General features: G+C 44.7%; 1 protein-coding gene across 1 annotated transcript in view; it reads left to right on the forward strand.

Annotated features, from left to right (window-relative positions):
* The first annotated feature begins 3,113 nt into the window (after positions 1–3,113).
* LOC142582314 (ATP-binding cassette sub-family G member 1-like) overlaps positions 3,114–27,215 on the forward strand; it is a 35,932-nt gene continuing 11,830 nt past the window's right edge. The window contains exons 1-11 of the mRNA XM_075691881.1: positions 3,114–3,252; positions 5,136–5,290; positions 5,925–6,042; positions 6,887–7,073; positions 8,579–8,724; positions 9,691–9,814; positions 11,733–11,847; positions 20,112–20,257; positions 21,616–21,717; positions 22,926–23,094; positions 26,788–26,888. Of these exons, the coding sequence (XP_075547996.1) occupies positions 3,209–3,252; positions 5,136–5,290; positions 5,925–6,042; positions 6,887–7,073; positions 8,579–8,724; positions 9,691–9,814; positions 11,733–11,847; positions 20,112–20,257; positions 21,616–21,717; positions 22,926–23,094; positions 26,788–26,888 (1,407 nt within the window). The 5' untranslated portion in view covers positions 3,114–3,208. The remainder of the gene's footprint in view (positions 3,253–5,135; positions 5,291–5,924; positions 6,043–6,886; positions 7,074–8,578; positions 8,725–9,690; positions 9,815–11,732; positions 11,848–20,111; positions 20,258–21,615; positions 21,718–22,925; positions 23,095–26,787; positions 26,889–27,215) is intronic.

The following is a 27,215-nucleotide window of genomic DNA, read 5'->3' on the forward strand; positions in this document are numbered from 1 at the left end:
TATAGAGATTTATACAGTACCAGTGGCACCCACGACGATAGTGGAAGAGAGAATAGCCTAGAGGAATTCGAAATCCCACAGGTAATGCCAGAAGAAGTAAAGAAAGCCTTAGGAGCTATGCAAAGGGGTAAGGCAGCTGGAGAGGATCAGGTAACAGCAGATTTGTTGAAGGATGGTGGTCAGATTGTTCTAGAGAAACTGGCCACCCTGTATACGCAATGCCTCATAACCTCGAGCGTACCGGAATCTTGGAAGAACGCTAACATAATCCTAATCCATAAGAAAGGGGACGCCAAAGACTTGAAAAATTATAGACCGATCAGCTTACTGTCCGTTGCCTACAAAGTATTTACTAAGGTAATCGCAAATAGAATCAGGAACACCTTAGACTTCTGTCAACCAAAGGACCAGGCAGGATTCCGTAAAGGCTACTCAACAATAGACCATATTCACACTATCAATCAAGTGATAGAGAAAGTGATAGAGAGTGATAGTATGTGCAGAATATAACCAACCGTTATATATAGCTTTCATTGATTACGAGAAAGCGTTTGATTCAGTCGAAACCTCAGCAGTCATGGAGGCATTACGGAATCAGGGTGTAGATGAGCCATATGTAAAGATACTGGAAGATATCTATAGCGGCTCCACAGCCACCGTAGTCCTCCACAAAGAAAGCAACAAAATCCCTATAAAGAAAGGCGTCAGACAGGGAGATACGATATCTCCAATGCTATTCACAGCATGTTTACAGGAGGTATTCAGAGGCCTGGAGTGGGAAGAATTGGGGATAAAAGTTGATGGAGAATACCTTAGCAACTTGCGATTCGCTGATGATATTGCCTTGCTTAGTAACTCAGGAGACCAATTGCAATGCATGCTCACTGACCTGGAGAGGCAAAGCAGAAGGGTGGGTCTGAAAATTAATCTGCAGAAAACTAAAGTAATGTTTAACAGGCTCGGAAGAGAACAGCAGTTTACGATAGGTAGCGAAGCACTGGAAGGGGTAAGGGACTACATCTACTTAGGGCAGGTAGTGACCACGGATCCGGATCATGAGACTGAAATAACCAGAAGAATAAGAATGGGCTGGGGTGCGTTTGGCAGGCATTCTCAAATCATGAACAGCAGGTTGCCACTATCCCTCAAAAGGAAAGTGTACAACAGCTGTGTGTTACCAGTACTCACATATGGGGCAGAAGCCTGGAGACTTACGAAAAGGGTTCTCCTGAAATTGAGGACGACGCAACGAGCTATGGAAAGAAGAATGATGGGTGTGACGTTAAGGGATAAGAAAAGAGCAGATTGGGTGAGGCAACAAACGCGGGTAAACGACATCTTAGTTGAAATCAAGAAAAAGAAATGGGCATGGGCCGGCCATGTAATGAGGAGGGAAGATAACCGATGGTCACTAAGGGTTACGGACTGGATTCCAAGGGAAGGGATGCGTAGCAGGGGGCGGCAGAAAGTTAGGTGGGCGGATGACATTAAGACGTTTGCAGGGACAACATGGCCACAATTAGTACATGACCGGGGTAGTTGGAGAAGTATGGGAGAGGCCTTTGCCCTGCAGTGGGCGTAACTAGGCTGATGATGATGATGATGAAACATAAGGTTAGAGATTTTCAGTTCACATACTAGGTATAGGCAGATGGAGGAGATGCCAGCTGTGCGACAAAGAGCAAATAATGAAATCAAAACAGAAAATATTTACGATAATTCAAGGGAGAGAGAGACACTTATTGTGGCAGAAAAGCGAGGTCGTCCTGAATCGAAGTTCCGACCTGCTACTCAGCATCGGGGAAGGAAGATCACAATTCAAGAAGCAGGGCACTACTATGCGAAGACCGATAAGGGTATGTAAGAACACAGGGTCATAAATAAATTTTGCGGCCGACGAATGTATATGCCCATGGCGTGGGGAAGTAGTTCAGAAGCCATAGGCCATATTTTGTTAGCATGCCTCAGTATTCTCAAAGACGTAATTGGCTTTGTTACCTTGCCCGAGCGCTGGCGTTTTCAGGATAATAGAAGAGATGTTAATTAATCCGACAGGCAAAAGACAGCAAAGAACGACTGGAGGATTGGTGGCGTAAAGGCAGGGAACAGAGTTGATGAAAGTGCATAGCATTTGTACTACAATACGTTCCTTTTACGTAAGATGGTTTGTTAACAAGGACCACTGATATTAAGGGCGGATAATAAAAGCAGAAGAATGTAAGCTGTATTATGAAGTTACGCTTCTGCAAGAGAATAAACGAGCATCTTTATTGTGGGACGAGGCTTCGTAAGAGAAAAATAGCGAATAAACTAAATCCAGGTGGCGATTACACCCGTGGCGTAAGAGATTTTGGCTACCTCAGCTCGGCTCTAGTTGATTTCTCCTCTGCAATTGAAACTTCTGGAGTTTTACGTGCCAAAGCCACAATACTATTATGACGCTGTGGCTTAATCCCAATCAAGATGGGGTTCTTTAACGTGCAACCAATGCACGGTACACGGGCATTCTTGCATTCCGCCCCTATTGAAACGCAGCCGCCGCGGCCGCGATTCGGTTGCACGCCCTCGGGCTTGGCAGTGCAACGCCAAAGGTACTACGCCACCACGGCGGGTAACTCGTCTGCCATGAAGTTGCATACACTGCATTCTAAAGCAACTCAACACTTGACCTAGCGAACTTTGAGAATTTTTCTTGCACGACTACGCGGTCAAATACGTATGACCACAACAGTTTGAAAGCCGTTCCGTCACGCTGACGTATACCGCTGCTGAAATTATGGCAGGGCATTAAAGGGAATGAGTTTTAACTTTTATTTTCTGCCAGTGATATTCAGCATTTCCCCATGAAATAAAGTAAATAACACTTTTGAAAGAATACGGTAACAGCGCAACCTCATTTAGCGCTGCTCTTTCGTGACCCTTTTAGATCTAGAATGAGCGTCTGTGACCTTGATATAAGATTCCGGCGTCTCTTCACACATTTGATTAGATGAACAGCCGGTGAGGGAGCTGCCGCTGAAGCTTGTTATCGGTCGTACACTCTCTGAAACACGATAATACACGAGGAGAGGGTGGAACGAAGCAAACAGTATACAAGAACCTTGCGACAAGCACATACGCGCAGTTCGCGGTCGCGCTTGTGCACTCTGGCACGACGGGGCATATGTCGCTGATGCTCACGTCGGTAACTCGCTAGGCCGCGAAGAAGATGCCCTCGAAAACAAGCCCCGCACACCACGCGGTCGCATCAGAGTGAGTATACCGTAGATTTTTTTTATTGTGATAAAGACTTGCCCTTAAGGCATAATTCTTGGTGCGTATATGTGTATTATATGTGTGCTGTGAGGCCTGTGTTGTGTATGAATTGAAGCAGTGTATTGTGGAATCTGTTGTCATGTATCCAGCGGTCATAGCTGGTTCTCACACTGTAGCGGAGGCCGGCTTGCAGTAGGAGACGCGAGCGTTCCGATTCTCAACCAGTACATGTCCATATTAGGTGGTATGCATCTGCTTCCATCACAGGAACGGAGCAGTATGGACACGTAACACCCAGTGGTAAATGCGACCAGTTCCACCTTGAAATAACAGCCGGTGTAAGGGCCACCCCGGCCCGAAGTCTCCTAAGCACAACTTCCTCCGCCCTAGTAAGGTGAAGGGGGAGGGAGCAGACACGCGGTGTGATAAGAGCGCGTGTGTCCTGCCGGAGAAAATTTTTACGGGCTCGTAGGCGAGTTAAGGGGTTGAGGTGGGAGGGGAATAGGCGGAAGATCAGGATTAGGAGAGCAGTGTGCCTGCTGGTCAGCAGCAATGTTGTGAGGGTTGGCTGAATGGCCTTGAATCCAGTGTACCTTGACGTAAGTAGCTGTTTTACTATTCATAGTGTGTATTGTCTCGCAGATTTCCGTCGTATCTCAAGATATCAAGCAGCCAACTCTGTTGGGGACACTTAATTCATGTGGGATTATCTGGAATAAACCGCCTAATGCTGCCGGTAATTAGGGGAAACAAATCCAACAAGCTTTATTTCCCACTTACTAACGACATGTTGCACAAATGATTACTGCGATATCGATTATACTGACTCTCCTGGAGAACTTTCGCCTTCGTCGTCGCCGTCGCCGTACGCGCGGGCATCGTCCTTGGTGTGGTGGTCCATATTAATTTTTTGATATGTTAACTATATGTTATAAAAATAAAACACTAAATATGCTCTGACCAGGTTTTATGGTCTAGACTGATTTATTCTTCAGTATGTTGGCAACAGGAGAGCGCGAAGAACAGTAAAAAAAGTCATTCGCAGTATAAGCCTTTCATACACGATTATAAAATGCAAAACAATATTTGGGCTCACAATCTCGAAATCATGCAGTTTCACTGGTACTGGCGCCCTAGACGGATCTAATATTTTATCAGGCGCAGACTAATGTTGACGGTCTCATCTCGCGCAGCATCGACGCCTGCAACGCCACAAGCGGCGCTCATGACGCTCGCATTCTCAGACACCTGGTATGTGCCAGGGCGCTGTTACTTCTGCCCAGCAGAAGTCGCCTTGCGCGCTGCTTCGAGCCATGTCATGCCCGCGTATCGTTACAACACGGTCGGAGGAGTTCAAGCGCAACGATAAACCTCGCTGTCCCTGTCAGTATTTCGCTATTCTGGCAAAAGTGCCAACTTTGCCAGTAAAACTACGTCCACTCAAATGGAGCGCGCTTGTAATAAGCTCTGCCAACGCTATTCTACTTTTGCGTACCACCAGTCACGTTGACGTCGTGGCTACGATGTTCGAGGGCTGAGCCCGAAGTCACCACTTGCGTTTCTAGCTGTGGCAACTGCACTCCGATGAGGCGGAAAGAAAACAACACTCGTCTACCGAACTGAGCGCATCATCCTACAGGTAGTCAAAATCAAGCTGCATGGAGCCGTTTTCTACGATTTCTTTAATAGCCTCAGCGTTGCTTGAATGTTAAGGCGTGCTAACCAACCAATTTACACGCGTTGCAGTAACTCTGAAAGGACGAATACAGAAAACAAACAAACGTATGAACTCTTGTGATTTGATCGGTTGAGATCCCCTGATCAAACTTGAGAAGCTCAGCTTCGTTTAGGGTTTGGCTCAAATGCGTGTTGTCTTACAGGTTGCAAGGAAAGGAGAAGTTCTTCAAATGCAGCGGGTTAGAATTTGTCGACATCGCCGTTTCTGAGAAAGCTTTGGAAATTCTACGGCCCCAAGTTTCATCACCTGTCACCATAGTTTGGGAGGACATAACATTCCGTGTTCAAGCCGACAAAGGTAATTATAGGCCATGGCAGTGCCTACAAAACAGAGGCCGTAAGAAATTTATCACTTCTTACTTCTCCTATTCTTTTTTCCCTAATGACAGTGCATGCTGGTGCCATTGTGCTTTCAAGTCATGGTGAAACGTTTGTCACAATACTTTCTCAGGTACACCTGTCCCGCGGAAGCTCAATCATTGTTAGCCGCGATAAAAGGATGAAAGAGTTGAGCAAAAAGCGGACAGGACTCAACGCTAGAAATGACACATAACTATTAAAAAAGAAGCTGGCACAGGCTGTAGCTATGTACAAACAACATGTACCAATATAACGCAGAATGGCAAAGAAGGAATGAAAAACAAAGAAGAAAAAGCAAGAGCTTGACCCATGTTTTGTTGACTGAAAACGGGCAGTCGTTTATTTAATGTCATTGTCTTGTGGCAGCTGCAACATGGATTTTGGCGCTTGAATTGTTTGCGGAAGCACCTGATAGTGACAAGAGAAAGCGATGTTGCCCATATGACATCACTGATGCGCGTCTGGCAGACACCTGGTGCTTAACATTGAAATCTTTTTAAATTTTTTAATGAAAGCCACTGGTTAGATCGGTTGTGCGAATAAAATGTGGTGGTTTATCTATTAATTGGCAGGAAAGAAAACGCTGCTTAGTAGCCTTTACGGTAAGGCGTCTCCAGGAACTCTGACGGCCGTCATGGGACCATCAGGGGCCGGCAAAACTACTCTGCTCAACATATTATCAGGCTTCTAGTGAGTCTTTGATATCATGTGTGCGTGTGTGTGTGCGTGTGTGCGTGTTTTCTTTTTATTAAGATATTTGCCATGTTTTCGACAATGCACATTACTTCTAGTATGGTTTATAGTGTGAAGTCTGTCGAATGGACAGACAGATGGATGCACTGTTGAATTGATACCCAATGTTATGGATTGGAGTGAAATTCCGCGCAAGGCTCCTAAACAAAAACATAAAAGAAAGAGAAAGTTCTAACATTTCTGGTCAAGACGGCATCACTCGCGAACTTCCACAGAGAACTTATAGACCACAGGACGACGGCGCGGCGATGTGGCGTAGATTATGCTTCAAATAAAGTAATGTCGCTACTTTAATGTTTGCTCCTGACAGCTACAAGACACGAACTGACAGAAGCTGAAGGCGTTGATCACCGTGCAACTTCAGAAACTCACGATTTGTTTATGCTTGCATGCTTTTAAATACTGTCAGATACAAATATGGCCCATGACACTTTCTGTGAAAATGAAATGAGACACGATTGTACCTCATTTTGGCAGGGTCAACAACGGCAACAACAGCAAAAACAACAAACGAATGATCTCAGTAGTTTACGCTACCACCGACGCAGCACCCTCTACTCTCATTCTCCTTATTATATTTCAATTAGATGTCTGGACACCAACAGCATGGTGCAGTAGGGCTCTAATGATGTGCTCTAAAACATAAATTCACAATTAAAGTTCACTTTTGGTGCTATTAAAATTAACGTCGTTCTATATGTCTTTCCGTACGTATGGTGCATGCATTATAACGTGGGTGATGCTAAGGCTGCCGCATTATCGCGTCTCATTTATTTTCCAGTGATAAAGGCTACGCAGGTGAGGTCCACGTTAACGGCTATGTTCGTGACCCCAAGCTCTTCAGCATGCAAAGCTGTTACGTTATGCAAGACGACTGCTTGCTGAAGGACTTGACAGTGCGGGAAACCCTCGGAATGAAATTCGAGCTGCGCACGCCGGAGCTTGAGGATGGAAGCGCTTCCCATTTTGTGAGTGTGGCATGATTGGGTGGAACTCTCCTTGTGGCTTCTGATGGTTCGCGTTATATGGTTTTATGTTGTTGTCTAGCACATGAGTAGAAGGGGTACCAAATAACTCAGTTGGTTTCGTCATACTTATCAAGCGACACCCGTGCAATCAGCATGACATCAATGACATAAAGTCCTAATCTGCCATCTTTATAATCTCGCCATAAAATACAGCACTCAAGCTTCCTTCATGAACTGCATACAGCCATCCTCACTAGCGGGATCAACTTATCCTTCCTCCTTAATACATTTTTTCACCGGCTGGTCCACTCTCGTAAAGGTGGCGTAGCACATGCTACTGCGCTTACATACGTTCGAAAACAGCAAAACAGAGGAGTAATCTTTACATCAAGACTGCTGGCAATTTCAAGGCAGAAATTATTTGTGAGCGCGATTTCTAACGTTATCTAAGCACCCATTTATTATTCTTGCATACAACGACTGCTTCTTTTTTGGAAATAATATTACATGAGCTGAATATTCTTTTATTCTTACTTGTTCTCACTTTTTGGTGCTTCCAAAAGTTTTGACTTTGGTGCCTATATTAGCTAAAATTGTACAGAAATAACATAGAGTATTAATCATTTTTAACCCCTGTAATGTTTGTTGGACTTTGAGAGTGTTATAGTCAAATAAAAAAATAAAAATAAATAAAAAGATAGAAATGAATATATAAATGAATCTAATGGTTTATTTGTTAGACTGAGGTTTAACATAACCTACTCCATTAAGTGCAAATGTAATGAACTTAATCTCAAAAGTTGACTGGTTTCAGCGACCGATTGCTGATATGATGTGCAGATCCAGGTGGGCGCACTGCTAATCCCTTCGTCCCGGCCTAATTTTTTCTCCCCTAATCCCTTATTCCGGCACAGTATACGATACGCTCATCTTATTGACCTCCACATATATTTTATTCTTTCTCTATCTCCTGCTTATCGCAGCACAGTTAGGCGTCTCTGATGATACTGAAAGCCTTTAGACCCGGGAATTCATTCTAGTGTTCTTATGAAAGGCGCCACTCTCGCTTGCAGCCATCAAGTTAGTACTTCTAGCAACATGCGTTATGACTGTCACTGCTTGTTGAATTCCTCTTACATTATTAAGAGCATGCAAAAACTTATTGTTGTTGTTGAAACATTTTTTTTTGGGGGGGGGGAGGGCAATTAACTTCTAGACACAATACAGGCGTGATGTGCTAGCACGTCGAAGAGACGAGTGGCAAAGCTTAAGCTGGAAGGAAACTAAACAGCGCAAACGTCAAGGTGCAGTGACAAAGTAATTCAAACTTGTCCCGACTCTTATCATTTTGTTCGGGAAGAACTTCTTTGACTTTTTCATTGTTTATTATAGTTCGCGCTGTTTAGTATCCTGTAAGCGGGTGCCAACTTGCCCAGCTTGTGATGCTGTCTTTAAGATTATTTTTTTTAACGGGCATCTTTCCTGTTACATTGTTTTACGTGCAGGTATCAGAAACCATAACCAAATGGGGCCTGAACAACTGCGCCAACACGCTGGTGAAATCGCTTTCGGGCGGAGAAAAGAAGCGCCTGTCTATTGCACAGGAACTCATCGGAAACCCGCCACTCGTATTCCTGGACGAGCCAACAAGGTTATGTGTCATTTAGTTTGCGTAACTTTTGCTATAGCAGTGAATAGGCTAACCACTCCAGGAGAACATACTTCTCTTAAGGAGGCCAACAAGAAAGCGCATTAAATCGCACAGTAAGCGATACACCCGGAGGCACTGAGAAACGTATGCTCGTGTGAAGCAGGTAGGCATAAAGATGGGTGTGTGTGTGTGGAAGTGCGCGCTCGCTTTTGTCACCGCTTAATTACTGGCATGTCTTAGAAAGGGCAGGGAGGAGGTGGAGTGAGCTAGGGGAGGGAGGGAGGGAGGGGGGTTGTGCCTAGGCCACTATGGCCAGCCTTAAAGTGGTTTAAAGGAAGATGTGCTGTGGTGTGCTGCAGCCTGTTTCAGTAATTGGTACTGTGCGTGCTTCCTTCTGAGGCACAGCTTTTGAAACTAGCATATAAAGTAAATCACGAAGGGAAACAGATAGGGCAGATGACATTTGTTTATATCGAAGGGGTAGTATTTTGTTTGGTGGCATAAGTATTACATTTCTGAAGGTGCGTGACTTCAGAAATGGAGTACTTGTGCCACCAAACAAAATACTCATTCTCGGTTTTGTTTCATTCTATTGTAAATCGGTTGTCCTGTAGACGTCGAGGTAAAAACCGCCTCGGCTACTCCACAGTGTCTTGTGCGGAAAAAATACAAGAAATAGAAAAAGCAATGGACATCAAGAAATATACAAGTAAATAAAAATGTCATAATAAAAATACTTATAGTAAAGATAAAGCTGTCACATTCGATTTCATTAAACGCCTTGTACCTGGAAACTAACAAACAACCTTTGGTGCTCTATGAATATATAATCGATTGTTTCAAGGCGAGCGTCATTTCCTTTGAGTTAGCTGTGTTAGAACAAAGTCAAAGTAGAACTCCGCATACTTTTTGAATTAGGCCTCCGTTGGGAAATGATATGACTTTTTCGTATAACCCATTCTGCAGCGGAATGGACAACAGTTCGGCGCTGCGCTGCGTTCGTGTGCTCAAGTCTCTTGCTTCGTGCGGACACACTGTGATTTGTGCAATCCACAATCCAAGCACTGCGCTGTTCTCGCATTTCGACAGAGTAAGTCCAGAGCACCACATTAGACAGCATGGATCGCGGATTGTAAGATGCTGAGGATTGGATATATATATGCGATCGGGAGCGCACGCTATAAACCCATGGCCATAATTTGTAGCTTTGTTAGGCCAGGGTATCTTTTTATAGATCCCATTGCTAAATCTATATTAGCAGTTGCGTATAGCAGTATAATATGCTGCTCACTGTTGTTATTATACATGCTCACGTAGAGAGCACAGCGAAAGTGTACAAATCCCTATCAGAGCCGCGCAGCGGTTAACCGTACTTGGAGTAGTTGGTATTTGGGCACGTCACTCATTGCACTTAAGGTGCTAGATTAAGCGCTTCGCGAGGATATTCAGGACCTTTTCGGCAAAGCAGTTGGCGCGGTTAGAGATGCCCCGTCGAGAATGACTACAAGGAACGTATAGACTTCAAATATTCACAAATATTGATCAACATCCATAAAGACAACAATTGTAGTTACCACAAATAAAATTGGTGGAGATATTGACCATGTCAATCGTGATGTCTGAAGAAGTTGTAAGTGTGCAGGATAATTAGGCACGGTGTGAGAAAATGCCAAAGTCTCGTTGATTGAACATTGGAGCTCTATATTTTTCTAGACCATACAGCATTTTAAAGATCGCCTGTGGCAAATCGTATAATCCTAGTCATTGAGCAGGATTACTCAAGAATGCGGACATGCGTGAGAAATCGAAATCAAAAGGCGCCTCTTTCAGTAATCTTAAGGTCTAGAATTGTGCTATCCGCCATAAGCGATCAAAAAAAAGTCTGTTGTATGAAAAAGAAAAATAAAGAAAAGAAAACCATATAAGGGGCCCTCAAAAGCGTGTGGTTTCGGAACAATTGGGCGTATCAAGATGATAATTGGCAAGAGTGAAGCACATTTTAGGAGAAACGAGCTACAAAAAATTCCAACTTGCAGATCTATTGTGGGCGCCGTATAATATTAACAAATACATGCTAATTAGAGTTCAGAATTCTTGTTGGGAACTGAAATATTTGAAGTTCACAAACTGACAGGCGTGCCGAGATGATATTACGCAAAAAAACAACAACAACAACAACAACAGCACAGCAGGTCACTGGCGATGATGCAAGCGTCACGTAGTGGCAGTGCTGCCTACACGAAGCCATATTGTTATAGCAGACGAAAACGCGGCGAGCAGCAACCAAAAGCGCAGGGCTAAACATGACACATTATACGTATACGTTGTAGCTTTAAACGGTCTGCGTTTCTACTGAACATGCGACTAGCGCGCAACGGCGCCTGACAAATGACTAAACGATGCGCGCTATACCTCAGGTTAAAATTCAATGGTGATGCTAATGCCAGGAGACCTCGCCGTAAAAGTACGGATTCCTGTTGATTATGAATACTAGTCGCTTGTCGCCATTTACACTCTGTTCCACCTCCATATTCGCATTTACATGAATGCGATGGTAGCGTGTTACATTACTTTGCGCATCAAGGTGGGGAGTGTGTTTACAGGTATTGCTATATGCCACCTGAAATAAGTCAAAACCTATTTGCAACGATTGAATTTCGCCGGGGAGTGGAGGAGGGCACATGACGGCAGCGTTCTCAATTTTTCCGTCTGCTTCAGTACGATACGCTAGTGTTTACAAGCAGCGCATGAGACGACCTACCCCGTGTCGATGTACCCTCTCCTAGCACATTATTGCGAATCGCCGACCACCGTTTACGCGGATGCAATGCGCTAGAAATGCGATGCGCCACTTGTCGCATTCGTGTAAACACCGCTAATGATGGAAGGCAAGCGAAAGGCCAGCATATTAACTTTGATTTGATGCGTGCAGTAAGCACTCCAGAAAGTTTGTTAGACAATTTCATCCCAATGGTCTCAACGGATGGGTCTTAAAATTGATCTCGCAGCTTTACGTGCTTTCGGAAGGAAGATGCATATACAATGATTCGGGGAACAAACTGTTGGAATTTTTGGATTCTCAAGACCTTCACTGCCCACTTCACACCAACCCTACTGATTTCAGTGAGTAAGCCATCACGATATGCAGAACATTCCTACTCAAACTATAATTAAAGAAAGTATTCTCCTGTCGTAGCCTAAACTAAATTATTGGTGTTAGGCCGATTGATCATAAAATGCTCACCGATGTATGCGCCTTTCAACTTCGCAACGTTTCAAAATTAAGGGTAACAGTAGCGACATATACCGAAGCAAAACTATCTGTAGATGGAACACTGATGGCGTCAATAGTCCTATTTATTACTACCACGAATATCGATATTATAATTGATTGTACTACGGTAACTTAATAACGTTTGATATTAATTGTTTATGAATATCTTTGCACTTGTTGGCTAAGCCTAAAGTGTTTCAATAACTGACAATCAACACCACTACATTCAGGCATTTCTTGCAAAAATCTTACAAATGAAATATTTGTCTTCGCTGCGAAACTTCAGATATTGTTATAACTTATTCATGCTCTAAACTAACCTTGGAGTGGTTACACCAGCTTAACAAAATTTGTTTTACAGCGAAGCTGTACATGGCTAGGGTTCCCTATATTTTTCGTGTGCGTCAACAAAAACTATCATCATCAGTGGCTCATACCCCCGTAAGCACTCAAAACCCCGTAAGTAAGAAAAAAATTAAATGGCTCATAGCCGCGTAACGCAGAGGCTACAAGCACTCAGTAAAGCGAAGCGAAAAGTGCAAAATTTTCTTCTAATCTCTGATACAGCATAGAGAACAGCATGTTGAAAACTGTCACGTCAGTGGCTCATAGCCCGGAAGCAAGCAAAGAAAATAGCCCCGTAAGGTTTGCTCAGTTTGCGTAGGTTAGTTGCGATGACACTGCCCTTGTGGTCGTTGTCGGTGATTGCAATGTACGTGTCGGGACCGAAAGGGGAGTGAAGATTTTAATGTAGACATTTCAAAACCAGACAATAAATTGTTCCCTCAATTTGTGCTAGAAAAGTTTGGTTTGAATTATTATTATTATTATTATTATTATTATTATTATTATTATTATTATTATTATTATTATTATTATTATTATTATTATTTGCTTTGAATACATATACACCATTAAGAGGAAAGGGAAAGCGAGGAGCAGGCTGGCAACTGCCAACGGAAGGGGCACAACGACTGCGTACTCTTCAGAAGCGAGGTGACAGCAACACAGAAATGGAAGATAGGAAGGAGGGGAGGAAAGAGGAAAGGAAGAGCAACAGGACAAATCTAAAGACTAAAGTAGAACACAGTACGGATCACACACAATAGGGCCGGTCACTGAAGGTCACGCTACTACAGAATGTTGAATATTAATAGTTTCGACATTACAAACGTGAACCTAATTTTGTTAACTCTAGAAAAGTAGGGCGCGATGAGCCTGATCTCGTTTAGACGCACAACCACTGGGGTATAAACATTCGTCGAGTGTCGTACACCGCAGGTCAAGGAGATGATAGTTTCTGACTAGCGACATGCGCTGCGCACTGAAAGCGGGACACTTAAATATAAAGTGCTGAAGTATCTCGCAGCAGCCACAAGACGTACACAATGGACTTGCCACACGTCCTTGTCTGTATAAACGTTCGTGCACGTTCACGCAGCCAACCTTCAGCTTGAGTAGTTGTGCTCTAGCTCGACGAGGCAAGCCTCGACCGCGAACACGGGGCGGGAACGTTCCAATTGCTACGCGCTAATCTGGATGCTGCTTAAGTAAGTGGCGACGAATCAGCAGACGAGCGTCATCAAGCTTGCACAAAATTTCTGGGCAGTCACAGTTGTTATGAGCGCAAGTTGAAGCGAGCCGATCCAACCTCTTCATTTCCGGCGATCCCTACGTGTGAAGGTATCCATTGAGCAATGAGAGATACACCACGTGATGAAATTTTGGTCGCAGAATCAGTAATGCTGCGCACAAGTGGACAATCAATCTCACTGTGTTGTAACCTGCTAAGGGCAGCGCGGGAGTCCGTAAAGCTGGCAACGTTCGATGTAGTTAACTCCTCTTGCACGTGTTTCAGTGCAGCATTAATCGCTGCTAGCTCCGCCGTTGTTGACGAAGTTGGTTAAGGTATTATAAAGATACGCCGTACTTGAGTTGAAGGGCAGAAAAAAGCTGCAGAGGTGCCTTGACCGTCGCTGTGTACAGATGCATCTGTGAATACTTGAAGTAATATGGAAACTTTTCTAGCATGTGAGACTGAGCCTATCGGAATATTGCCGAAACAAGCATATCAGACTTTTTGTGCATGTCAGGGATTGTGAGGTAAACGGGGAATACGTGTTTCGTGATATCTTTTGGAGGCGGAGGCGTACCTGGAGCAGCATGTTCAGAAATGTCAGTGATATATTCATAAATATTGCCGCCATTTTGACCTTGCGAGATAACGGGCGGTGAATGAGGCGATCAAGTAGCGAATGACCACTCGATGCGCGGTGCAGACGCTCTATATGATATAGAGCTCTCTGGTCTGCTTTCAGCCTCAGGGGTAACTGATGCGTTTCAGTGAGTAATGCAATAGATTGCGCCTCACGAGGTAATCCAAGCATTAGTCGAAGGGAAACGCGGTGATCTCGCTCCAGTTGGGCCATCAAACCAGGTGGTATGTTCAGGACTGGTAATGCGCGCATCATGCCTGAGAGTACAGATGACTGGTACACCTGGAGAGCCGCTGTTTGGTCGCAGCCAGCACCTCTAGCAGTCAAGGCGGCCACATACTTAAGGAGGGAGTGCGATTTGCGTCGTACAGATTTAACGGCAGGACGCTAAGAGATGCGATCACCCACAATTAGCCTCAAATAACGGTGTTGTCGCACCCAGTTTATAGGCGTTTCGTGAAGGTAAAGTCGGCTCGTTGTTCGACGAGTGCGTTGTTTAGGGTGATAGGGCGGACCAAGATATGCTATTGCAGCCGACTTAGCAGGCGATATGAGCAGGCCAACTTCACCGAAGTACTCCGAAGAAGCGTTTAGAGCTATTTGCAAGCTTGCACGAAGCCGCGGACCAAGGTGCGAAGGGGCGCTTATCCACAGAGCAATGCCATCCGCGTAGACAGCTATGCTCACAGGGAAGTCACTGTTCCGAGGCAAACGACTTGGAAGCGCAGCGAGTACGGTGTTAAACAAAAGCGGCGATAATACGCTGTCGTCTGGGACAACGCACTTCACATTTCGGTATTCACTAGTTACTCCTCCGACACGCACTTTAATCCGGCGCTCCAATAGAAAATTATGCACAAAGTGGAGCAGACGACCTGAAATTCCCGCGGCTGCGAGAGCGAAAATAATCGCCTTATGCGGAAATGAATCGAAAGCTTGCTGTATGTCTAGAAAGAGCATATAGGCGGAATGCATGTTTCCTTTAGCAAATTCGAGCGCTGAGACAAGGTCTGATATGCTGTCCAGAGCTGAACGGCGGCGACGAAAGCCACTCATGACATCAGGGAACAAATTCAGCTCATCTAGCCTTACACCTAAGCGAAACAAGACCATTCGCTTCATTAACTTGATGACATTTTAAGTTAGGGATATTGGTCGGTAGGACTTGAGGTGCCTTGCCGGACGCCCGGGCTTTAAAACTGGCATTCCCACGGATCATTTCCATTCAGCAGGGATTACAGCGGTTCTCCATACTTCATTATACTCGTCCAATATACGGTCATGAAAACTCTTATCAACATTCCGCAATGCTTGATACGTCCCACCATCTTCACCTGGAGCAGTGCGGCGTTTGGAGAGGCTCAACGCGTGTCGCAGCTCCTCAGGTGTGAAATCTGCCTCGTCCTTCTGGCAGGCTTGACCGTGGGAAGCGGTTAAGGTGCTGTGACTTGTCAAAGAAGGAAGGTCGCTATTTGTGGTGTTACTATATGCAGGAGAGACGAAAATGTCTGCAAATGCCTCCGCTATTACTTTTGGTGACAGGCCAGTCGCTATGCTTAATACAGCCTTAGGATTCTTGCAGATTTCAGGAGTGCGAAGAGCCTTCCAGTATGCGCCATACACTTCCAATACCACTTGCAGTATGCAACGAACTACATAAAGCTTCCCAGCTCTTGCGACGAAGCTGTTTTGTATGCCGCCGTATGGCTGCATCAAATGCGATTGTATATAGTCCAGTCGGTGCGTCGTTCAGAGCACTGTGCCCGTCTATAAGTGCGCCGTCGACATGCGTGGAGCCGCAAGAGCCTTAGATCGGGGTTTGGTTTGCCGATACTCCGTCGTCGTTGTACTGTAGCGTCTCGTAAGCACTCACTCATACGTTTAAACAGGCTGTCTTGAGATGGTGCATCTGAGATCAGCTGACGGAACTTGTCCCACTTAATCACTGTATGAATGACATCCTGGCGACCCGCAGTATGTGTTGGTGTTAACCAAATGGGTAGGTAGGTGATTTGAGCACCACGGGTCAGACTCACATGACCAGGCTAAGCACACATCTCTCGTTGATATCGCAACGTCTATAGTGGAATGCTCCTTTCCTCTACGTATAAATGTAGGTGAACCGTTATTCGTTATTTGCAGATCGTTCTTGATAATGATCTCGTTAATCTCTGCCCCACGATTGTCTTGGGGACGGCTACGCCATCGTGGATAGTGGGCATTAATATCTCCGCATAACACAAAGGATGCACCACACCGAGACACTAAGCACTCAAGTAGTGAGGTATAGGAAGAAGGGAAAGAGAGAGATAAGTTTATTTACAGAAGGGCAGAGAGGTCGGCCTGAGCTATAACATGCTCTGGGCTGCTACTCTACACTGGGGAAAAGGGACGGGGAGGGAAAGAGCTGATGAATGATGATGGTATAAGGAAGAGATGCGTATATACATATTATACAAGATGCGTATATGCAAGAAGGTGTAGGCCTGTTCTATATGCTCGCCACCGTCGTAGACACACCTCTGAGGCTCACAGTAACAGCTGCACACCCAAACTCATCGCTACAGATGCCGTCTGTGTCAAGAACCGCGAGGTGCAAGTCAGCACGCACGTACACTGATGCTTTTGAAGCATAGCGCGTATGCGCCGCGTCCACACACTGGAAAGAGCCACAAGCTGGTTCCGGGCATCGAGTGTTACTGTGGACACAGACGAAGCCTGGCAATCGATATTCGCCTTTTCTTGCGTTAGTTTCCTGAAGCGCTATACCGTTTGGTGGGGTCTTCATAGCGATGAGTCGAAGGACTAGATCAGCGTGCCGCGGTCGCATCGGCCTGACATTCCATCACAGCACAAAGGGGCGAGACTGCTGACAACTGTTAAAATTGTTTCCGGTAAAACGTCTAGTGAAGGCCGTCGAGGACTGAAACGAGGGCCTCCAAAAGTTGCTCTGCTGCTGACGCTGCTGGTGTCTGGCGACCGGCGATTAGAGATCTGATGACGTTGACAAGCATCTTCACAAGATTGACAAGTTGCACATCGTCGTTGGCTGATACCGGTTTAGTTACTGTGTTTTCAGCGCTTTCATCTGTGGTCGAATTCTTTGTAGATACTTGTTCCGACGATTTCTATCGCAGCGCTGGCCACCATGTGTCTGGGAGGCAGAAGGTCCGCCCCCCTACTTTCCGATGCGTTGTGTCTTTGTCACTCTTTGAACGCGCTGCCTTTCCAGTCGCTGGGGCAGCATACGGTGACGGGAGCTTTCGTCTCCTGGTGCCTTCTTTTTGGCTTTCTCTTTTAGTGCCTTTAGTTCATTCTTCAATGAGGGACATCCTTTATCCGTTGCAAAATGTTCACCATTACAGTTAGGGCCCCGACATGCCTGACTTTCACAGGAATCTACATGGTGATCCCCACCGCATCTGGCACAGACCAGATCTCTGGTGCAAAAGCCCTGAACGTGATCAATCTTAAAACACTTATGGCATTGCAAAGGCCGTGGTACGAAAGGTCGAACAGGATAGCGCACAAGTCCAGCCTTTATATGACTAGGCAGCTTTCCAGAGGCGAAAAGTATCTTCAGAAACTTTGAGGAGCCCAGCCTTTGAACGCTAATTATTTTGCATGGTGACGTCAAAACGATCACGTTCTTAAAAACGTCGTCTTTGAGATCTAAGTCTACATCAGATACGACACCAGCTGTTATATTTGTACCGTGTGGTATGTAGGGACGTGTGTGGACCCCACAGATTTCAAACAAACCAAGTAGAGTTTGCACCATCTTGTCATCAGTTGTGTCAACTGCAATGACATTTTTCCTGGGGTTCACGCGAACCTCTTGGATTAGTACAGGGGCAAGTTTGAAGATGAAATCATTAAGTTTCTGTCAAGAGATAGCATTCAGGCATACCATCGCGTCGATGGGCATGAAAGCTACTGTCGTAGTCTTGATGGCGCTGTATATGACAGTCCCTTCACTTGAGGACGATGCCGGAGACGTCCGTCTTGGACGACGGTGCTTGGCAGGTATGAAAGCATTCGAATCTTCCGATCTTGAGTCAGAAAGCTTGGAATCAGCAGCGTCGGATCCTACTGACGAACTGAGCCGCTTCCGAGCCGCGGACGGTGTATGCTGACCGCCAGACGAGTCCAAGACCATATCTTCCATGGCAAGCTCCGCGAGGAGGATCTCCCAGCAGAGTAGGAGTCTTCAGGGTTCAGCACAAACTTCGTTGCCTGTTACTGATGCCCGAAAATAATATAAATAGAGAACAACTGCAGCACCAGAAGAAAACCAGCAACCGAGCACAATAACTTCGCAGTCGTCCCGGTTTGAAGTGCAACACCAATTCAAATCGCTCAACTACTCAACTACGGTCGTGTATAGATCTAACTTTGACCAAGATTCGGTCTAAGGTTGTGACCGAACCAGTCACAGTAATCACAAAGCTACCGTCACGGCTATTACCAAATGATGAAAATAAGTACATTTACCCTTGTCTAACGCTGTTTGATATGCTACAGCTTCGCTGGTCATCCACCTTCAGAGAGTGGAATGGCTGCTCAATTTTATTTCCTATATTTTCACATCTGAAAATTCAACTTAAAATTTGTTGCAATGCAGTGCCAAATATTTATGACGCCTTTTCTTTTTTAGTTCTAACTGAGCAATGAAATTTGTGAAGTGATGACACTTTTTTCCCCTTCAGTCCACCTCTCCCGTGTGGTGTTGTGTTTATTAAGCGGTTGAGAGCCAGCAGTCTGCTTGTACTTCTGTTGAATGAATGCCCACACTATGTTCCATAGCTACTTCAGAAAGTGGTGTAGTGGAGCTTTGTCGTGGCCTCTAGAATTTTAGATAGTTACTGTTCCTAGACTGCGTTTTCAACTCCAGCTGTTGGGAACCATGACAGCGATTGTGTATTGATGTCATTTTTGATGTTACCTCCTTTAGGGCTTTTCGTGCTTCGTCAGTGGTCAGAATGACGCTCCGCCCGCGTTATCATAGGATCACTTTGCCGTGAATGGTGGGTAATAAGAGTGGCATAAAATCGAGCGGAATTAAGGCATCGCTGCAAAATCGCGGCGCATGCCATACGACCTCATACTAAAGGCAGGAAAAGCTCGACCGTGTAATAACTGTGCTGCCATGGTGACAGAGGGGTATCCGTCTGCAGTGATCGGTGAGGCTTGCACTGCGAGAATGCAGTGAGCTATAATGGTTACCACAGTCTGCGTAGTGCCTGGCTCAGAATAAACAGGAAACGTTCGCCAAGGTAATGTTACAGTGGTTACTTGAGTTAAGTCGCGTGGTTTTGTATAATAGATAGCACAATATCGATGTATTTCTTTTTGCCCCAGCTGCTTAGATAGTGAACCTATGATCGATAGTATCAGCCTTGTATGAAGGAAGCCTCCCGGAAAGTATAAGGAAGGAAGCCTTCCAGAAAGTATAAGGAAGGAAGCCTTCCAGAAAGTATAAGTATGGAAGGAAGCCGTAATTATATGTTATACTTGTAAGTATGTTAGGAAGCCGATGCGAATTGAACGTTTGTAGCTAATGGCGAGTTCATAACAAATCATCGTTTAAAACGAGCCGAGCGCCCTTATTTATAGCACGCTGGCGGGACACTTTTGGCACATGTTCAGCGTCATACCGAAACCGAGCGCGCCGAGAGAGCGCATAACCACGCCTTAATGTTGCAGTGTGGAGGGACACAGGGCTTACATACTACTTTAAATAACCAAGTGTACGTGGACTCAACGAACTTCAACGGACGGTGAAATAACGAAAAAGAATGTAACCTTACAATTATGCTATGACCTACACAAAAAGCGAAACAAGGACAATTCCAGCACTATAGTTAAGGCACGTTCTGTTGGCGTCTATTCATTAGTTACAGAGATAGCCGCTGGAGAACATGGAGGAGTGAGAGGGAACTTGTCCAAGCTGTTCATTCCCGATCAAGTCAACCGTGACAAAAATAAATGCAGTGATTCTTTCAAGTTCAGCCCTCATGGAGGACGGCTTATGACTGAGAAGGTACGTTGTTTACGTTTGCGACCTATTTATATAATACGTATACTAGCAATCGGTTGCATAAGTTGCAACGTGCACGCGTACAAGATTTCAGATAAGATACATGTCAACGTGCAGCTCGAGGCTTCCAAATTAATGCAGCGGTAGGTAGGGCTGTTCGATAGATTGATTAACCTTCCGATTAATCGATTAAAGCCTTAATCGCCACTATTTTCTTTAGATGGCAATTAATCAGTTAAGCTCACATGACTCTGTTTCTCCCAACAGCTAAACACTGAGAAACGCAACGAGGGCCGACTGCGCCCACACATGCGCGCTGCTCTTGCGGCAAAATGTGTCGAAACGTTTAATTTTCCTATTCTGCATATTGTGCGCCGTTTTTTATTGACCAGCAAAGAGGTATAATACCAGCGGTATCTAATACTTTCCTTCGGGGCTTGAACGAGGCAGGAGGTGTGGTGCAGAAAGAAACCTTTTTTTTTTACTTTTTGACAAAGAACTTACGACTAGGTGCATTAAGATCGCCGGCAAAAAAAGAGCATGTACTCGTCGCCACGCTTGCAAAATTGAATGTACATTCGCGCAGTGTGTCGTTCAAGTAATAATAAAGCAACTGTCTATTCAAATAGCCCGGATTTTCTTTCTTCAGTGTGCGTGCATCCTGGCAAATCACTGGGTTTGATCTTTTTTCACCTGTGCACGTAAACCCACAAATCTGATTATACTTTAATTATTAATTATTATTATTATTAATCGGGGTACAATTTTTAATCGGCGTCAAGCCCTGTTGGTAGCAGCTATGTCGTGTCCTGCGCTTTCATGATGAAAAATTAATGAAAGCGTGCCATGCGGACAAAATCGCGACCCCTCGTACGCTATTAGACCCCATTATTAATTGTTTCCTGCTCGGTGGAGATGAAACCTAAGATGTCATCTCACGGTAATTAAAATAACAGGGTATACCAAGTGGTTATTGTGAGCCTGAAGCTATGACGATTGCTCACTTCTGGAGCAGCGGCATCCAACTTTGGAGATCTAGGGACTGAAGGAGCTGCAAAGGCTGTACAAAACGTGCAGAAAATGTAGATTACGCTCAAACGAACAAAAAAAAAAAGATTCCATGTAAAAAATACTGACTAAAGTTTACCTAAGTGATAAAAAGCATCGTTTGAAAGCATCAATGTGAGGATGTTTCTTTCTCTAAAATTTATTATCAAAACAATCAACACCGTGAAACATTTTTCGGGGTCTCCTGGTAAGACCTTCATAACAACTGATGCCGTGATTTTACCAGTCAGTTTTCACCGCATCTTGCACTGTCGCACGAAAGGCTTGTGTACTGGTATTTTCACTTCCACCAGGAAAAGAAAGAGCAAATGCATCAGTACCGGTTCCGAGCAAAATACCATCGGCAGTTCATGACACTGTTGAAGAGGTGCTTCATTTGCATCACTAGAAACAAGGTGGGTGTGAATTTTTTATCCTACAAGCAAAAACCGTTCCTAAGTTTTCCTTGCACGTCATTAACCGCAAGTATATAAACCAGGACAATGCAACATCTGAACTTAAAGAGAAATAAAAAGAGGATTTATTTATTAACCCGTTCTTGTTTTCTTGCGATTCAAAAATAATTCTTAGCATTCAGTGGCGATGTGACTGACAAACACGGTTTTGATCATTGTGGCATAAAATGGCTATGTTAAATTGCGCGACATTTCGGAAAGTTATCAGTATTAAATGATGAGTAGGAAATATGTGACAACCTTTATCTAGCTGTGCCTGTGACCAAAACACTGCGGTCGGTTTCCCTAGCCTCAAAACGTTTGCAGTAAATTTGCGTTGGAATATTAGGGGCCAAAATTACAAAGCTTTTCGACCCGTCGCTTTCTCTATAACATGTCGAGCGTACCGATTGGCTAGCATCTGCTCTTCCGAATAATTTTAGCTTAACAACTCTCGGGAATACGGTCCCCGATCCTGAAGCTGTTTATACCTCAGGAAATCCAACAGTGTCGTTTTGTAACAATCGTACTCGCATAAAACCAAATTGCTTTAACACCTGTCGAGTATTAGACAGTTTATCATAAACAAAGACGTTTGCGCTGTTCAGTGTAGCAAAAGTCACGGACCTTGTCGACCATTGTAAAATAAGTTCTGTATGAGTCTCCACTTAAATAATGAGCAGTAATATCGAAACGAACCTCAAGTCTACGCAGCTGCCTAAACAGTACACCTCGACTGCGTAACCACAGCGCTTCTGGACACAAACACAGGCCCATTTTGTGTGAATGGCGACACTAAGGTTGTTCGAACTCCCTGACCAGCACGACCGAGAACTTTGTCGCGCTCGGCGACACCTTTGTCTCGCCCGTAATGGCCCAAAACAGAGCCTGCCTTTTCATGTAAATAAACGTGTTTCCCATCTATCAATCAATGCGAGGGAGGTTCACAGATGGAATAGCACAAGTACAACCAGTTTGTATTTTAAAAGAACAATATCTTCACATAGGCCCAAATACTATTCGACTTTCTTTACTTTTAAATTGGCCTCGTGACAATTTCAGTTACGCTATGCTATTATCACGTCATTGTGAGCCATAGCAAACTGCCCCTGTAAAAAATGCAAAGTACACGAGTGTGACTAAGCGTTGCCCTTCCTTTTCCGATGCAGGTCACCACGCTCGTCCGCATAGCGGCATCTTTGTTCTTCGCTTTCCTGTTGTCCATTTTGTACTATGGTTGTGGAAACAGGGCCGCTCAGATTCGGGACACGGCTGCCTTGTTTGTTGTCACTACGTTCATGATACTGCTGGGATTCGTAAGCAGCACCGTACTCATACGTGAGCACAACGTGATCACCTCTCTTCTGGGAAACAATCACGCGTTTAGTTTTTGAAATCTGCCACTTCAGCATGCATGAAGTGATAGAATCTGAATGTTGATAAAAAGCGAAAGACTGGTTTCATCGTAATATGATGCCCCTGAGCTTGCTTGCAGCGCCTTAATATTAAGCTGTAGTGGGATAGCATTCACACAATACCCTGGTGGCACCGACGGCTAAAGTTGGAAGCTTTGTGTAATTTCCGCTTGTTGCACTGGGCTGCCAAATCACGTATCCTCTGGAATATCTCTTTCGCGTGCAGCAGCTTCTCACCTCTAGTCACGGCGGCTCTGTAAAGATCGTGCGTCCCACAGCATAGTGTCGGACAGTCTGTGCCGCGGCCCAGCGATGTAATAAAAGCTAGCTTCCATATCTCTGCGCCAAGAGTGCTCCGTGCACATGTTATGTGGTGTGTTAGGTGACTATCAGAGAAGGAGCACGGATAAAACAACTATACAGAGTATTGCGCTTATATAACAATACAACAAATTCTCTTCTACAGTTCACCCATCACGATTATATGGCACTCTGCAAAGCATGAAGCATCGGGTTCGATTTCTGGCGGCCGCGAAAAGTGCAATACAGCGAGTCAGAACGGAAAAACTTCGGTGCGCTTGATGTTAAATGCACAATAATGAACCACAGGTCGTCAAAAATTAATCAGAAGTTACGGCATCTTTGATATATCCAACATCCTGCATCGTGGCGTTAGATGCCATCAATTATTATTTTACACAGTTCTTCAATGTAATTTTACGTCACCTAACAGCTCCTACGTGGTAAATGTAGGGATGCCGAAGATATCTGGCTGTGCGCTACGCAACATTGTTCCCAAGAATGAACGTTGCAATAAAGAATAATAATAATAAAGAAAAACAACCTTCTAGGGTTTTAAGGAGCCGTAACTATGATCTGATCTTGAGGTGCGTCTCCAGATTAATTTTGACTACCTGGCAATCTTTAACATACACATTCTACACAAATCTTTTGCTCTGCACGGTACACAGGCGTTTTTGCATGCCGCCTCCATCGAAATGCGGTCGCCGAGGCCGCGATATTAACCCGCGATCTCGCGTGGCTAGCCAACGCCGTACCCAGAAGACTCTATGGCGTGTATTGACCCTTTCTGCGGCGATGCCGTCGGCACTTTCATGTCTGATCACGTGGTGAAGCGTCCATTGCTTGCCTCATTTGCCACCGCTGCGTCTGTGTTTACAATGGTTGTGTATAACGCCGGAGCGGCTTCGCAAACCTCTGTTTCGCAAGATATAGTAGACAGTGATTGGGTGGATGACACGAAGCTTTGGCCACAGCCTCAGAGAACATGTAAAAGCGCTTTCGGAGCTGATTAAGCTAGGTCCAAACGGCGCTAGCAGCGTATATGGTGCTTGTTCTAAAAGCGGGGCTAAATATCTGTTCCAGGCTATTCAAACTTCCCGCTTATGAATTGAATCAGGATCAGCGTGTTTTGCTCTTATTTCTTTGTTTGACAAACACTTTGAAGCAGCGGCTTGCCACGTTTCCGACTCAGTAAACTTTCTCGGTGCGGCCACCATCTGATTGTTTTCTGCTTGATCGCTCGCTCATTTCCGATAGATTTGTGCTTACTGCACGCACTCAATTATTCTTGATACGTTAGTGACAGAGTGGGCGTGAGCTTGCGTGCCAGTTGGGGTAGATGTGTGTAGATAACGTGTGTGAAACTTACTATGATAGGAAGTGACACCACTCCTTTTGTCATTGTTTAACGAGCGGTACACACTCTTGCCGACGTTCCGAAGTTGAAGTCCTTTCTTCGGGGGTTAGCGATACAACGCTGGCGGATGAATGAAGTCTTTTATTCTTGGGGAAAGTAGTGCACCGTCAAGGGCCGGCGGAACAGGTTATCCTTATGTAGCTGCGATCCGTGAGCTAGGTCACACAGAGTCATTCCATTCCTTAATATGCCACTCAATATTCTCGCAGCCAACTACTACGAACGTCTTCAATCCACCGCTCGACACACTGCAGCACACTTGGAGCCCAGTGAGCTAGCAAAAACTCGCATTTCCAACAGCTGATCACACAGAAGCAAAGTAGAAGCGGTAACAGTTTCGTGTGCGTGTGCTGTCGCTGAGGTAACGTGCGGCGCGTCGCCGAAAGCGCCATCTCGTTTCTACGGAACGAACTGCTTCGCGAAAAGGGTCAATAGTAAGAATAAGCATTGCTTAAGCACTGCACTACAAAGAAACAACATGGTGCTGTAATGCTGCCCCTAAAAAAAAAATATGATCCTTTTCTCACTTAGCGGCTATGGCGTTGCGCTGCTAATCTCGATGTCGCGGTTTCAATTTCGGACCACGGTGGCCGCATTTCGGTAGGGGGGAATTGCAAAAAACGCTCGTGTACCGTGCGTTCGGCGCAAGCTGAGAACCCCAGGTGGTCAAACTTCTTAATTTAGAGTCCCCCACCACGGCGTGCCTCTTAAGCAGACTGTGGTTTTGGCACGTAAAACCCAAGAATTCATTTACAGTTTTTGTTTCTGAAGCCGACAATGCCTTTGCGTACATTATCATAGCGCAGCGTGAAAGTTGTAATTCTATTGAGGACGTGGAGATCTGTATATGGCTTAACTGGTAGTACCTTAAAGATGCCTTACACTACGGCCAGAACAGCGTGCGTGTCACGTGATGGTTATGAGTGTAGAAAGCATGAATACGAGGACGAAATAAGGAGTATGAACAGACATGACAAGGCGCAGAGCAGCATCACAATGCTGCTAGGGCATGCATCCATCTCCTCTTTCATCTTGATGTCTTCGTGCGACAGTTTAAATCACGGTTCTTGACTTAGTGGTAAGAAATTTCATAATATTATTGTTCGTTGGGTAAGGTATAGGCGGTTGGAAATTTCTGAGCGATAGTGTTACAAACTACAAGTCAGCCGACAACATTCCAATCGATCGTTTAAGAGGGAGGGGCCAAATTTATGGCATCCTAAGAGGTAAAGGTAAGCGGTAACTGCACATGAATTGTGTCTTGGAAATAAAATATCTGGTTGAAAGTGCGCGTTGCGGTTGATAGCTCCTTGTGTGTGTCGCAATACACCTATGAGCATTTCGCGCTGACGCACGCACTGCAGGATATGTAAGCCTTTTTATGTCAAGTTATAGTTTTCAGTAGCTACTAACAAATCACTAAAGAAATTAAGTCCTGCACGCGCCATAATTTTACCTTATTTTACATCACTACATTAATATAATATATTTATTACATGTACATTTTGGTGATGCTTTTCTTGCCGTTATTATTTAGTTGCATATTTTCCCTTCTTTAAATAGATAACATTATTTTGTCACTTATTTTACATTCTCCTAAGCAGTCGATAATTTCGATAATGTATTCATCGCCAATTGCTCGCATTGGGCAAGATGAGGTCAGGGATTGTCTTGAACTTTCTATTTGCCCTCCATATCGGCACTTATCATGACAGGCGTTATATACTACACAAGCGATAATAAGAATTACCAGAGTGTAGGGCAAACAGAACAAATCCTCGTGTTCTTTTTTCTGCGTGTATTTCCCTACTGCAGAGAGGCGTGTGCATTCCTCGCATAGTTGGGGAGATAAATCAAGCACACGATTGCATTTCCTTGTTGCGGATTCAATTTCAGTTCCCTTGGAGATTGACGTTGTCATGCGAGAGCAAAGGAACAGGTGGTACTACCCAAGTTTGTACTACGTTGCAAGAATAATCGCCGAAGTACCAGTTACGGTACGTACTGTACTTACAAAAGCGCTTGCTTTATGAATCTTTATTAATTCTGCATTTCGCATGTACATCACTTCAGGAAGAAGTAAAGGAAAAAAAAAAGAGCTGCATGTGGGCATGTTTAACCTGTAGGACTTCAATACTACATGATAAAACATTCTTAACCTAAACACACTTAGTATACAAAACACTGTAGTATAACGAAAAAAATTGCATACGGGTAATTGCTTACACCTTCTTTTTGTTCAAGCAACATAGCAACAAGATCACCTAGGAGGTCAGAATAAAAATAACGAAGCTAATACAAAATTGGTCTCCAATCCACGCTGT

This window comes from Dermacentor variabilis, chromosome 5, assembly GCF_050947875.1.
Source record: "Dermacentor variabilis isolate Ectoservices chromosome 5, ASM5094787v1, whole genome shotgun sequence".
NCBI classification, from domain to species: Eukaryota; Metazoa; Arthropoda; class Arachnida; order Ixodida; family Ixodidae; genus Dermacentor; species Dermacentor variabilis.